At 39.4% G+C, this 15,055-nt stretch overlaps 2 protein-coding genes across 3 annotated transcripts in view; one reads left to right on the top strand and one right to left on the bottom strand.

The window, feature by feature from the left end:
- Window positions 1-5,214, top strand: tlr1 (toll-like receptor 1). Its single transcript, XM_079891878.1, has 3 exons — window positions 1-141; window positions 707-4,311; window positions 5,188-5,214. Exon 2 carries the CDS (start codon window positions 726-728, stop codon window positions 3,108-3,110), a length of 2,385 nt encoding a protein of 794 aa, XP_079748004.1. The 5' UTR covers window positions 1-141; window positions 707-725; the 3' UTR covers window positions 3,111-4,311; window positions 5,188-5,214.
- A 618-nt stretch (window positions 5,215-5,832) lies between these two features.
- Window positions 5,833-15,055, bottom strand: part of ints10 (integrator complex subunit 10) — a 15,527-nt gene continuing 6,304 nt past the window's right edge. The window contains exons 9-18 of one of the 2 annotated variants that reach the window (XM_079891876.1): window positions 14,984-15,055; window positions 13,772-13,925; window positions 12,870-12,952; window positions 12,329-12,487; window positions 12,013-12,121; window positions 10,652-10,731; window positions 10,089-10,251; window positions 9,861-9,954; window positions 8,628-8,696; window positions 5,849-6,331 (exon numbers count right to left, since the gene is read on the bottom strand). The exon at window positions 14,984-15,055 is cut by the window's right edge and continues 59 nt beyond it. In XM_079891876.1, coding sequence (XP_079748002.1) covers window positions 6,175-6,331; window positions 8,628-8,696; window positions 9,861-9,954; window positions 10,089-10,251; window positions 10,652-10,731; window positions 12,013-12,121; window positions 12,329-12,487; window positions 12,870-12,952; window positions 13,772-13,925; window positions 14,984-15,055 — 1,140 coding nt within the window. In that variant the 3' untranslated portion in view covers window positions 5,849-6,174. Of the gene's footprint in view, window positions 6,332-8,627; window positions 8,697-9,860; window positions 9,955-10,088; window positions 10,252-10,651; window positions 10,732-12,012; window positions 12,122-12,328; window positions 12,488-12,869; window positions 12,953-13,771; window positions 13,926-14,983 lie in introns of both variants that reach the window. The other variant, XM_079891877.1, reaches the window with a different exon arrangement.

Below are 15,055 nucleotides of genomic sequence, written 5' to 3'. Positions count from 1 at the left end.
GACTGTCAGTAAATGTGACGTTTAGAGAAGTGAAACAGCAGGAAAAGCAGAAGTTCAGCAACATCATTTAAATATGATCAACAGTTTCATAAGACAGTGAACGGTGATCAGCCAAGTGAAGCTATCCTCCACAGCGGACGGGTAAGAGAAATATCTGTCTATCTGTCTATCTATCTATCTATCTATCTATCTATCTATCTATCTATCTATCTATCTATCTATCTATCTATCTATCTATCTATCTATCTATCTATCTATCTATCTATCTATCAAACTGTCTGTCTGTCTGTCTATCTATCTATCTATCTATCTATCTATCTATCTATCTATCTATCTATCTATCTATCTATCTATCTATCTATCTGATGCCAACAGAAGTATTTGTTTAGTTCAGATGACATCTCATTTACTGAACAAAAATCAGCTTAATCTGTGAAAAACAATACAAGTATCAGCAAAACAATAACATGATAATTGAGCAGGAGCTTTAACCATACAACTGATATACAGTTAATAAAATGCAGAAAGTGCAGAAAAGCCTAAATTTACATTGAAAAAAAAACATATTTTTTCAGTAAATTAAAAACACTATGCAACCACAATGCAAACTAATGCTAGGGACTTTAGTAAAAGTGAAAACTGTGGGAAGTCAAAAATGCGGTTGACTTAAAACAGGAAATGAAAGTTGAATCTTTTTCTCCCTCAGATTGGCTCGTGTCAGAAAGATGACGCCGTCCGGCTGGTTGCTGGTGTCCGTTTATGTCACGTGTTTCCAGCCATCTCTCAATCTGGCCATTAAGAGGATCATAGTGAATTACTCGTCTCAAAACCTGTCCTCGGTTCCTCCCGACCTGAAACCGTCTACAGAAGACTTGGATCTGTCCCTGAACCGCATCCGGACGCTGAGCGGCAAAGACTTCAGCGCAACACCACGCCTCCATTTCCTCAATCTGTCCTGGAATATACTGGAAAACATAGACAAGGACACATTTACCTCAACACCGGCGTTGGAAATCTTGGATCTGTCGCACAACAAACTCCAGAATCTCTCCGATCAACCGTACCTGTTTAACACGGGAAATCTTCACTTCTTAGACTTGTCATCCAACATGTTTTCCGACATGGCACTAGGGAAGGAATTTTCCACCTTGAAACGCCTGCAATGGCTCGGCCTGAGTGCAAAATCAATCAGCAATGACGACTTCACTCACATTTCCAATCTTACCTTGAAAACGCTCTTTATTAACACCGACAAACTCCAGATGTACGAAGAGAGGAGTTTAATGGATGTGCATGCGGAGAAAGCCATCATCGCCCTTTCCAACAGTAACCCTGATATCGCAATCGCTGGCGATGTTTTTGCATCGTTTAAAGAGGTCGAATTCACAAAGGTGGACCGTGAGTTGAAGGTTCTCCAGGAGATCCGCCGTCGAGGAACCGTACGCACCGTTAGCCTGGAAATCTCCAAGGTTGAAACCACATGGGAAGTTCTGACAAGCTGTGTAAACACTATATTTGCATCTGTCATTCAGCGTCTTTCCTTTTCTGAACTAACCATGACAAAAATAGAAAGCGGCAGCCATGTGTCCTCAAGCCGCGTGTTGGACTCCTTCTCTACGAGCCGAGCATCTGTAACCCAGTTCATCTTCGACCAAACATTGCTCTACGACTTCTTCATAAACATGCCGGCGAGAAACGTCAGTTTAACCCAAACGCCCATCATCTTTATGACCTGTCCTCGGACTGCTAGCAAGATCGAGGCGTTGGACTTGTCCGATTGCGCTCTTACGGAAAAGATCTTCTCGATTAGTCCGGACAAGGAATGCGATACACTTACAAACCTGGAAAGGCTGATTTTAAGAGGCAACAACCTGAAACATCTCGGACCGCTGACCTCGAGAATCAATCTCATGAACTCACTGAAGTATGTCGATCTCAGCCAGAACACGCTCAGCTACTCCGAGGAGCAAGGCAAGTGCGTTTGGCCTCGCAAAGTCGTCCACGTGGACTTCTCTTCCAATGGGTTTGATCAGAGCATCTTCAAGTGTTTGCCCGATTCCATACGGATCTTAAACCTCCGGAATAACCGCGTGACCTTAGTCCCAGGAGACGTTCGGGTGTTAGAAAACTTGAGCGTTTTAGACCTCACATATAACCGTTTGCTCGACCTCCCCACATGTCAAGCATTCCCAAACCTCCACAAGCTCCTATTAAGATCAAACTCCCTCCATTCGCCTCTCCCGGGAGCCCTCGAGACCTGCCAACATCTTAAAGATCTCGACTTGAGCCGTAACCCCTTCATCTGCACATGTGCTTTGCGTGAATTTGCGGCTCTTATCAATGACAGAGCGACTCAAACTAACAGCGTGACTCTTGACCACTGGCCGGAAGATTATAAATGCAGTTACCCAGAATCCCGAAGCAACACCACGCTAAAAGACTTCTACCTTCCCGAGATAGCATGCGACGGCTTGATTCTTGCTATTACTATTCTAATCCCGACAATCACTTTGCTAGTTGCCGTCAGCCTTCTTTGCCACCGCCTGGACGTGCCCTGGTACCTCAAGATGATTTGGAAATGGACAAGCGCCAAGAAACACGCAATAACCTCCAAAAAGAAGGCGGAGGATATGAAGGGGTTGCACTTTCACGCATTCGTATCGTACAGCCAAAGGAACGCCGACTGGGTCAAAGCTCAATTTCTGCCCAAACTCGAAGATGATTGTGGGTTGCGAGTGTGTCACCACGAGCGGGACTTCATCCCGGGGAAGACGATCGTTCAGAACATCCTCCGATGCATCGAGCAGAGCAGAAAGTGCGTGTTCGTTCTCTCGTCGCACTTCGTCCAGAGCGAATGGTGCCACTACGAGCTTTACTTCGCCAATCACCAACGGCTAATGCGAGGGATGGACAGCATCATCCTCATTCTGCTCGAACCTCTGCCGTCGTATCTCATTCCCTCAAAGTATTACCAGCTCAAGGCCATGATGTCCAGACGCACGTATCTCGAGTGGCCACAAGAGGGAGCCAAGCAGAAGCTGTTCTGGGCAAATCTTAGAGCGTCTCTGCAGGCCGACCTTCCCGTTCAGTCAGAGAGAGGCGAAGAGTGATTTAACTAATGTGTTTCATGGAGATTGTCAAGCGGATATTCATTTAGAGCAGTGTTTCTCAACCAGGGGTCCGCTCAACAAAACAAGTCTAAAATCAAGATACAGTCAAACCTTCAACATTTCTCACTTTATCAGTTTATTCGCTATAGTTTAGAAAATGGTGATGAAATATGAGCAGAACTCAACTGATATTTGACTGGTTTTGTCCGTCCTTCTGTTAGACTGTCACACACATGAATTATGTTGAATATCTGTCAGCTGTTAAATTTAACTACACTATTAGATAATACCAGTTTAGCTCAACCAATCACCAAGCAATGCTTCATTTTGTTCAGTCTGTGTGTAAAAAGAGCATTAGCAATTAAAGAAAAAACACTTCAGCAAAACATGATCAGGACAAAGTGTCCGAATCATTTTTGGACCCAAATTTGTATACATGTTACTGGTTGTCACTGTATGAAGAGTTTCTGGGTATAATGTGTCACGGTCTACTTTATTTTGCTCTCCTCACTTACATAAATGAACTATAGCAGTAAATAAATATCAAAAATGAAATCTGGTTTTTGAATAATTTTTGGTTTTACTCTATTTCTAACTTTAATTCACCCATCAACCTGGATACAACAGGTCACCTAATTTTAAAGCGTGACTTCTAGACCTGGTATATGGAGGAGTTTAACAAACTAAATAAATATATAATAGAATTATTAAATAAGCCATGGAATGTTGCAATAAATATTTAACATTAATAACGCTTGCAACACGTAATAATTCAGCTCAATTTCTATACTCAAAAACAAAGCAATTATTTAGACCTTGTCCTCTAGACTTTGATATGTGAACGTAAAAATACTAATTTCAACGCAAATTTCATGTTGTTGTTTCTATTTTCATTTCAAGGTCATATATAATGTCATATTTCTGGTCACTTTTTATGTTACATTTCATGCAAAAATTTAGGAATATGTTTATTTATTACCACATTTCACTATGCATTTAATTCATTTGTGATATATTGATTAGTTTTAGACCATCTGCATCAAGGTGTACTTCATATTTCATGATTTTAAGGCATATTTCATGTCCTTTTTCATGTAAAATGAAAAGCTAAATTTATTTATATAGCATATGTATTTATGCAATTTTTATGCAATTTAATCATTTAATTTAGTCTGTAACTCTGTATAGTCATTACATACAGGTGCTGGTCATATAATTAGAATATCATCAAAAAGTTGATTTATTTCAGTAATTCCGTTAAAAAAGTGAAACTTGTATATTATATAGACTCATTACATGCAAAGTGAGATATCTCAAGCCTTTATTTGTTATAATTTTGATGATTATGGCTTACAGCTTATGAAACCCACAAAATCAAAATCTCAGAAAATTAGAATATTGCATGAAATCACACAGTAATTACACAGTGATACCATGGTCATTGAAGCAGGTTTTGGTTATTTTGGCAGTGTGGGCCGGTGCAAATCCTGCTGGAGAATGAAGGAAGCATGAAGTGCTCTGGAAATGTCCTGGTAGACGGCTGCGTTGACTCTGAAGGTCCCAGAGTCTGGAGGAAGAATGGAGAGGCACACAATCCAAGATGCTTGAAGTCCAGTGTGAAGTTTCCACAGTCTGTGTTGGTTTGGGGAGCCATGTCATCGGCTGGTGTTGGTCCACTGTGCTGTCCACTCAACGCAGCCGTCTACCAGGACATTTCCAGAGCACTTCATGCTTCCTTCAGCAGACAAGCTTTATGGAGATGCTGACTTCATTTTCCAGCAGGATTTGCACCGGCCCACACTGCCAAAATAACCAAAACCTGCTTCAATGACCATGGTATCACTGTGTAATTACTGTGTGATTTCATGTAATATTCTAATTTTCTGAGATTTTGATTTCGTGGGTTTCATAAGCTGTAAGCCATAATCATCAAAATTATAACAAATAAAGGCTTGAAATATCTCACTTTGCATGTAATTAGTCTATATAATATACAAGTTTCACTTTTTTAAAGGAATTACTGAAATAAATCAACTTTTTGATGATATTCTAATTATATGACCAGCACCTGTACTAGAAAAGTCATGTGCATTAATAAAATCTTAAAAATGAATGGCCATTTTTTTATATGAATATACATTTTCCTGATCATGCCAAGCTCTAAAATATTTTATCAGGTGGAATTTGAGAATACAAAATATTTTTTACAAATCTTTATCTTTAATCGTTTTGCAGTGAATCACAAACAACTGGAGAAGTCATGCAAATTAATTGGTTAAAGTCCCCCTGTGGTGTAAATCCAGCTTTTAATGTTGTTTATGTGTCTATGTGGTGTTTTTAATCTGCTTAAACCATGTGTAAGTTCATAAGTCGACAGCATTGCTGAGTATTTCCTCCTTAAAACTGCAGTGAACCAAAGACAGTCTCAAAAACACGCTTTGAAATCGCTGGTGTTTCTGACGTCACAAACTACCTTGTAACCAATCAGATCAACGTGTGATCGTCAACCAGTGGATCTCTGAGCTGAGTGAGTGAGTGGAGGCGGGGCTCATTTGCATATTCATAGAGCCGCGCATACTAAATGAGGCAAGGGTGTCGAATTACATTCAAGATATTTTAAGGCATGGAGAATTTTTTTTCAAGGAAAAAACATTTAAATATGTAATTTTGGAGATCAAAGATGAGTTTTAACGGATAAAATGATTGACTGGAGCAGAGCATTAATGAAAAATCTCAGTATACAACTAGAGAAACACTGTTTTATTTATTATAAACTGCCAGCAAACATTATATCACACAAAACACAGTCAAGTTCATGAAGTATTGTACAACAATGCAATGTAAAAAAACATAAATTTAACAGTGCAATCTCCATTTACAGACAAAAAATATGGAAATGCTGAATCTTTTTTTACCGTTTGTTAATTAATACCTCAAATAAAACAATGAGTTCAGCTGGATGTGACTTTAAACATGTCTAGAGGTTGATGTTTAAAAAACCATGTCTGTTATCATGTCCTCTTACTTTATAAGTACTGATAGCTCCGACTGAAACACGAGTCGCTCAGGGTAATGACTGGATGAGGATGATCTTTTCATTAATGCAGAAGCGATGAAGCACCGTGAACAGGTTTTCTCCACACCGCGACACCTGACGCTCCATCGCCAGCCGAAAATCCTCTTTCACGCCTTTGGTGATTCCTCGAGTTACGGTGTGATGTCTATGAAAACAGACACATGGCGTGTGAAGACACACAGAGCTGATATGGGTCTCAAAGTACAGAAAGAACTGAAATTAAACAAACAAAACAGCAGTTTCTCCACATTCAGAGCGATAAGAGCTGTGCACAGCTCGTCCAACAAAACACTGGACACACACACACACAAATACTGTGGCAGAAAATACATATAAGGGTGAACCTCACAAAGAAAGTCTGGATCATATTCCACATCAAATAAAGGCTAAATATAGAGGTCAAATAACAATTGTATTGATTGCATCGTTACACCAGTAGGTGGCGACAAGTGACTGTTAAAAATGTATTGTTCATTGAATCATTCACTCAGGAGATTTGTTAAAAACGCTGATTCAGCCAGTACTGAAACAAGTGAAGTATTTATTAGTGAGTCATTGAATCATTCACTCAAGAGATTCGTTCAAAAACACAGATTCGTCCAGTACTGAAACAAGTGAAATATTTGAGTGAGTCATTGAATCATTCACTCAAGAGATTCGTTCAAAAACGCTGATTCAGCCAGTACTGAAACAAGTGAAGTATTTGAGTGAGTCATTGAATCATTCACTCAAGAGATTCGCTCAAAAATGCGGATTCGTCCAGTACTGAAACAAGTGAAGTATTTATGAGTGAGTCATTGAATCATTCACTCAAGAGATTCGTTTAAAAACGCGGATTCGTCCAGTACTGAAACAAGTGAAGTATTTGAGTGAGTCATTGAATCATTCACTCAAGAGATTCGTTCAAAAACGCAGATTCGTCCAGTAATGAAACAAGTGGAGTATTTATGAGTGAGTCATTGAATCATTCACTCAAGAGATTTGTTCAAAAACGCAGATTCGTCCAGTACTGAAAAAAGTGAAATATTTGAGTGAGTCATTGAATCATTCACTCAAGAGATTCGTTCAAAAACACGGATTCGTCCAGTACTGAAACAAGTGAAATATTTGAGTGAGTCATTGAATGATTCACTCAAGAGATTCGCTCAAAAACATGGATTCATCCAGTATTGAAACAAGTGAAGTATTTATTAGTGAGTCATTGAATCATTCACTCAAGAGATTTGCTCAAAAACATGGATTCGTCCAGTACTGAAACAAGTGAAGTATTTATTAGTGAGTCATTGAATCATTCACTCAAGAGATTTGCTCAAAAACATGGATTCGTCCAGTACTGAAACAAGTGAAGTATTTATTAGTGAGTCATTGAATCATTCACTCAAGAGATTTGCTCAAAAACATGGATTCGTCCAGTATTGAAACAAGTGAAGTATTTATTAGTGAGTCATTGAATCATTCACTCAAGAGATTCGTTCAAAAACACAGATTCGTCCAGTATTGAAACAAGTGAAGTATTTGAGTGAGTCATTGAATCATTCACTCAAGAGATTCGTTCAAAAACACAGATTCGTCCAGTAATGAAACAAGTGAAGTATTTATTAGTGAGTCATTGAATCATTCACTCAAGAGATTCGTTCAAAAACACAGATTCGTCCAGTACTGAAACAAGTGAAATATTTGAGTGAGTTGTTGAATCATTCACTCGAGAGATTCGTTCAAAAACAAGGATTCGTCCAGTAATGAAACAAGTGAAATATTTGAGTGAGTTGTTGAATCATTCACTCAAGAGATTCGTTCAAAAACACGGATTCGTCCAGTACTGAAACAAGTGAAATATTTGAGTGAGTCATTGAATCATTCCTTCAAACAGATTTTTAAAAATAATTTATTTAGATTAATCAGACATTTTAGATTTTTATTTTGTTTAGTTGTTTAGAATCGTGGGAGAATCGTGCTCTCAATTTATCCAGAATCGTGCAGCTACACGTTTACAATATATATAAAAATATATTTAGCATTTCAATAATGAGAATCAGACTTTTTCCACATTCAGTCAGGAAAATAATGCAAATGGGTTGTTTTTCATTATGCATTATACATTTCTTTTGATCCTCCTGGTGAAATATGACCCGGACGTTTCTTGACATTTCCTGTGAGATTCACTCATAAAATGTAAAATGCTGATATTCAATGAAAACAACAAACACAATGTCGTCAAACAAACAAAAGAACGTTCTTCAAAGACTTCACAGCCATTTGAGTAAAACACAAAGAAAAGGAGCCGTATGAGAACAGGAACAATCTTGCAAAATGAAAATGCTTGAGAACAGAATGAAAATCCAGTGAAAAGGAGGAGAATGTAAACGCATGAGCAGGCTGGGAGGAGTTTGGGGGCGGGGTTTCGATGAAGGGGGCGGGGTTTCGATGAAGGGGCGGGGTACCTGTCAGCCTTCTGAGCCCCTGGAAGCATCAGGGTGTTTAACTCCACCCCCAGGGCGGGGCTGGGGTTCCTACGGACAGCAAACACCATTTCATCAGCACCTCGAGTGACGGGGCTGACCTCAAACGCACCGCCAGCTCTACCACAGCTCACACACACTCCCACAGCGGAACAAACGCCTCGTCAGGAGATGCGACACGCCTCTCTGAGATGCTTGGTTCTGATTGGTCAGTGGCAACATTCCGAGGCCAGTTATTGGCCGATAATGATGTCAAACAGCAATGCTGTATAATGGCTTCTATACACCGCAGATAAACACACTCTCTCTCTCTCTCTCGTTTAATTAAACGCAGCCTCAGTTATCGACTATTGTTATCGTCTTGTTGCCAGAACGACAATCTCAATCGCTTTTCGTATAATTGGCTTTTCACCACATAAATAATGACATGATCAGTAATGAAATATTGATTCGAGAAGTTGAGATTTGATTAGTGTATACGATTTTAAAACGGTTTCTTCTCAAATCAATATTTCACTATTTATGTGGTGAAAAGCCATTATATGAAGAGTGATACATTATCCCCCAATTTTTCGTTTCTAATTATTTACTGTATTTAAAATAATAATAAAACATAAAAAACCTTAAACATTTGATTTTTTTAGCTAAAACTATTAATAATTAAAAAATGTATACAAATTTAGAGATAACGAATAAAAATTAAACAACAAAAATAAAATAAAATGGCTAAAATAAAATAAAATGAAAATTATAAAATTTAACCCAATTCAAATTATTAATAAAAATGATAATAGTATCTTAATGGCAATAAAATAATAATAAGAGATTCGCTTTTGCTTCATTTCAAATTGGACATGATGAAAGTAATACTTTATGATTTATATAAGTCGTTTTGTTTGATTCATTTTTTTAAACTATGCTCTCGATTCCCGACCCTAAACAGACCTCAGCTCAGACACAGCCCATAAAACTGATCATAAATGCCTTAAAAAAAAAAGAAAAAGCATCTGGAGAACATAAACACTTCTAATGAGCCAATCAGAAAGCAGGGTAAGGAAAACTCGCTAATGGCTGTTCATCGTAACCGCAGCCGATTCATTATGTCCAAAACAAAAGGAGAGAGGAAGCAGAAAGGAGGGAGAGACCTCAGATGATCCCTGTCATCATTTCCGGGTCTAACGGCTGATGTGTGTGTGTGATGTGGGCGGGACTTACTTGATAAGCATCCCCTGATTGGGCAGCAGCTCCAGCTGGACACGCCCACCTTCTGTTGTACGGAGGTAAGCAAACTCCTCTAACATGTCAATATCTAGTGGAGAAAGCTGGTCAAGGACAAACATTCTCATGAAAATTTACAATGTTCATTTTCAGTAGTCTTTAATATGAGAATATAAAATCTGTGCGCGCAATACAAGCCTTAGGAAGATTAAGCGTGAAGGATACTGGTGACATAGTTGAAGAAGTTCTCGTATTGGAAACTGCCCTGCTGACAGATCTTATCCACCGCCTTCAGGAAGAGGTTCTCACCCTGTGGCCAATCGTGTTGCAGGAGAACGATCACATGACCAAGAGCGAGGTCATCTCTGTTGTCTGTGAAAGCCCTCAGCTTAGAGAGAGACAAAACGTAACACAATTATTATCGTGTGCTAATAACACACTCACTATATGCCTAGAGACACACACACACACATATATATATATATATATATATATATATATATATATATATATATTAGAAGATATACTAGAGAATATTAGAAGATTAAACATTTTTATTGCTATGTTCATTTTCATGCTAAATTAATTTTTTTTTCTTCATTATTATTATTATTGTATTATTAATATATATGTATATATTTTTTTTATTGTATAGTGTTATTAATGCTTTGCCACTATAAAGATTTCTTTCACCATGCCAATAAAGCTGTTTGAATCTTGAATCTTGAATCAAAACGCATTATGAACAGAGTCTTGAGTTGAAATGTTGAGATATGCAGATCTGGTACCTTGAAACACGCCAGCATCAGCTGAAGACAGAAGGGAAGGATGGATTTACTGGTGCAGGGGACGAGCCTCAGATCATTACCTGTCGACAGAGGAGAGAGAGAGAGAGAGAGAGAGAGAGAGAGAAAGAGGGAGGGAGAGGGAGAGAGAGAGAGAGAGAGAGAGAGAGAGAGAGAGAGAGAGAGAGAGAGAGAGGGAGGGAGAGGGAGAGAGAGAGAGAGAGAGAGGGAGGGAGAGGGAGGGAGAGGGAGGGAGAGAGAGAGAGAGACAGAGAGAGATCCTATTACTGTAAAAACTTGCCTCATGAATATTAATTAGATGACATGACTTGATGCACACTTAGCATTGTTAGAGCCGCATGATATATCGAAACACCATCGATACCACAAAGTCGGTTTAATTAAAGGGGTGGTTGATTATGATTTGACTTTTCTAACTTTAGTTAGTGTGTAATGTTGCTGTTTGATCATAAACAACATCTGCAAAGTTACAACGCTCAAAGTTCAAAGCAAAGGGAGATATTTGCTTTTACAGAAATCGCTTTTTAAGGACTACAACAAACGGCTGGTAGAGACTACACCACATTCCTCCCGGGTTAGTGACATCACCAACCCTAAAATTTACATAAACCCCGCCCCCGGGAACGTGATTTATCAATGACTAGAAGATAACTACACATAAGCTTCATAAATTCATCAGCTAACCATTCAGAAATGTCCTGTTGCTTCTACATGTTGTCACTTCTTCTCGAGTCTCTCCATCATTCTGACTTCGGTTTGAACATAAAAGGCTAAAAGTTGTTGAAATGTTCAGTGTGTGGCTGTGTGAGGTAATCGAAGATGCTAACACACACACACACACACACACACACACACACACACACACACACACACACACACACACACACACACACACACACACACACACACACACACACACACACACACACACACACACACACACAGGAGCTCTTGAAGCTCCACCCTCTGTGCCGGGAGCAGCAGCTCATTTGCATTTAAAGGAACAGACACAAAACGGTGTGTTTTTGCTCACCCTCAAAAAGTGACAATTTTAACATCTATATAAAAATATCTGTGGGGTATTTAGAGCTAAAACTTCACACACACACTCTGGGGACATCAGAGACTTATTTTACATCTTGTGAAAAGGGCATTACACCACCCCTTTAAAATAATACATGTGCTGCCGGAGTGAGTGCTGAACTGTGCGCAGAAGTTTCGCTGCTACAGGCTTGAGTTTTACATATACAGTAAATGCTGTATGAAGGTCTGTCGTCGCAGAGACACTCACACTCTCTCTCACACACACACACACACACACACACACACACACACACACACACCTTTCCTGGTTTTGCTCCGGGGTTTGCGCTGCTCCTCGATGCTCTTCACTGCGTCCTGATTCTGGGGCGTCAGACCAGCGACCACTTCTAGAAGCTTCTCACACGCCATCTGACCAATCACAGCGGGAAGGAGACGAGACACACTGAGAACAGGCGGGCTGATGAGTGTGTGTGAGTGTGTTTGAGTGTGTGTGAGTGTGCGTCTGTGTGTCTGAGTCTGAGTACATGTGTGTGTGTGTGTGTGTATGTGTGTGTCAGAGAGAGAGAGAGAGTTTGTGAGAGAGTGTGTGTGTGTGTGTGTGTGTGTGTGTGTTACCCTGTACTCTCCCAGGGCGTAGTGACAGGAGGCCTGCTGTATAATCGCTCTGTGCGTCTCCAGGCTTGAGGAGGTCGAGAGGGAGTTCTGGTTCTGGTTCTGCTGGTTCTGCAGTGATGACATCAGAGCTAGACTGGACAGAGACTTCCGGTACTGACCCTGAACACACACACACACAAACCAATAAAGAATAACTTTAACACAATTTTTGCCACAGAAATTACCTTAAAATGTGTATTCCTATGGGTTATTATCGTTAACTAAAATTAAACTATTACAAATATTGTTGTTAATTAATCTAAAGCAGGAATAAAATAATATTCAGATTCATTTAGATTGATTTGTGAATCAGTTTGACCGAATTAACTAATTTGCTTTGAACTAACATAAGTTTGTGAGCAGCGTTTTCTCCACACGAGAGCAAGATCTAGCGGTTGAAAATATTTAACTAGAAACAGGTATATAAAGAGTTAACATGAATATATGACTTAAGATATGATCTATATTATCAATAAATCAAGCATCAAACAACAAATCATACCTGATAAATGAGCATATCTGTGAGAAAGATCCGAAACCACAACCACATCTCAGTCTTCCACGCTGAGCAGATCTTAGCGAACTCTGGAATTAACCAATGACACAACAAGTCCTCATTTATGGTATAAAACTAATTATGACCCATGGAATATATTAGCAGCTGATAAAGTTACCAGTGTGAGTCAGGACTACGGCTGTCATATAAAAATTAGATTTTTGAAGTGTGTTTTCTCAGGTTACTGATACACAGACACAGTTTCATGCACTATTGTAACCTCATTATCCTTGCATGCACATTAACGAAATTCTATTTAATTTAAGAACAACTGTTTGAAAAGTTAATGCACTTTAAAAATTTAATGTAATTTCATTTCAATAAAAGATGCTTTGATTTATTTGGTTTATATCTGCTTATGTCACTCGCTTGTGTCCTCTAGTGGGCATAGGAGACAATACAGTACTTTTCCCTCTAACATTAAATATTGCCTTTAGAAATAGAGTATAATTCAAATGTTGCTAATATTTAAGAAAGAAATTCGAATTTAGCTTTTCATCCATTTTGACAGCCCTAGTAAGGCACAATTTTATATTTGTCTTGCTGATTAAAGGGATAGTTCACCCAAAAATGAAAATTAGCTCATGTTTACTCACCCTGAACTCATCCTAGGTGTGTATGACATTCTTCTCTCAGACGAATACAATCAGAGTTATATTAAACAACGTCCTGACTCTTCCAAGCTTTATAATGGCAGTGAATGGCTCCTAGGATGAGTTGAGGGTGAGTAAATCATGGGCTAATTTTCATGTTTGGGTGAACTATCCCTTTAAAAATGAACTCTGGATATTTGGACGGACAGACAGACAGACAGACAGACAGACAGACAGACAGACAGACAGATATACCTGTCTCCAGGCTCTGGTGTGAGTGCAGCAGATCCCAGCTTTCTCTGGCTGTACGGAAGTGCTCCAAGGTCTCGGCCCAGCTCGACATCTCTGTGTTATTCACCACGATGTGCCGCCCTCTGCCTTTGGCCAACACGTCCTCATCATCAGAGCTCTACACACACACACACACACAGTCAGAACTGATGTACACCACATACTTTCACACAGAACTGACCTTAACAATAAGTAAGGGATAATGTACATCCAGCCGGATGTTATCTCAGAATAAACCCGGCAGGGTGATCAGGATCAGGTCTTAATCAGCCTGAAGGGGTTTATTCTGAGATCACACACACACACACACACACACACACACACACACACACACACACACACACACACACACACACACACACACACACACACACACACACACACACACACACACACACACACACACACACACACACACACACACACACACACACACACACACACACACACACACACACACTCACCTGAAGGGGTTTATTCTGAGATCACACACACACACACACACACACCTGAAGGGGGTTTATTCTGAGATAACAACTGGCTGGATGTACATTATCCCGCTTATTACACGGCTACTTGCCACACAAGTAAATAATTAGACACGAAATATTAATCTGAGTTTAAATATTTTATTAGATCTTTAAACACAAAGCTTCGCAGAGAGAGCAGTTTCAGCGGCAAGTTCATACTAGACGGACATTTAAGAGATATGGTATACAGTCATAACACTTATTACACAGCATTTCAACAAGTAATTATGGAGATAAGAGATATTGATTTCAGATTGACTGTTTTAAAACCGTACCTGTTTGTATTTTATAATCCAACAGTGTACAAAACAATCGTCACAAAATGGCAGCAGTGTTTGTGTGAAACAAGAGAGAGCGAGTCCACGAAACTGGATGGCATAATAAATAACTGTACACAAAATATTGATCTGACTGAGTTTTAATATTTTATCAGCTCACTAAATGCAAAACTTCCACGAAGAAAACCCGTTCCTAGTGAGTGTGTAGCGCTGCTGTCTTCAGTGACCCGGATGAGCCTGTGTTTCTGATCTCAGTGGTTGTTATCGGGGAATAATATACCGCTGGATGGCGTGATTGGCCAATCAGAATCAAGTATTCCACAGAGCCGTGTAATAATGACCAATAAACTTTGACCTCTGAGACTCACCATGGTTTTCTCTCGTCCGTCGGCCAGCTTGCGTTTCTTGTGCGCGTGCTTTCGCTCCACTTCCACATCAGT

Source organism: Squalius cephalus (assembly GCF_949319135.1).
Source record: "Squalius cephalus genome assembly, chromosome: 14".
Classification (NCBI taxonomy): domain Eukaryota; kingdom Metazoa; phylum Chordata; class Actinopteri; order Cypriniformes; family Leuciscidae; genus Squalius; species Squalius cephalus.
Note: the sequence above shows the minus strand (reverse complement) of the source record. Positions and strands in the feature narration are given on the sequence as shown.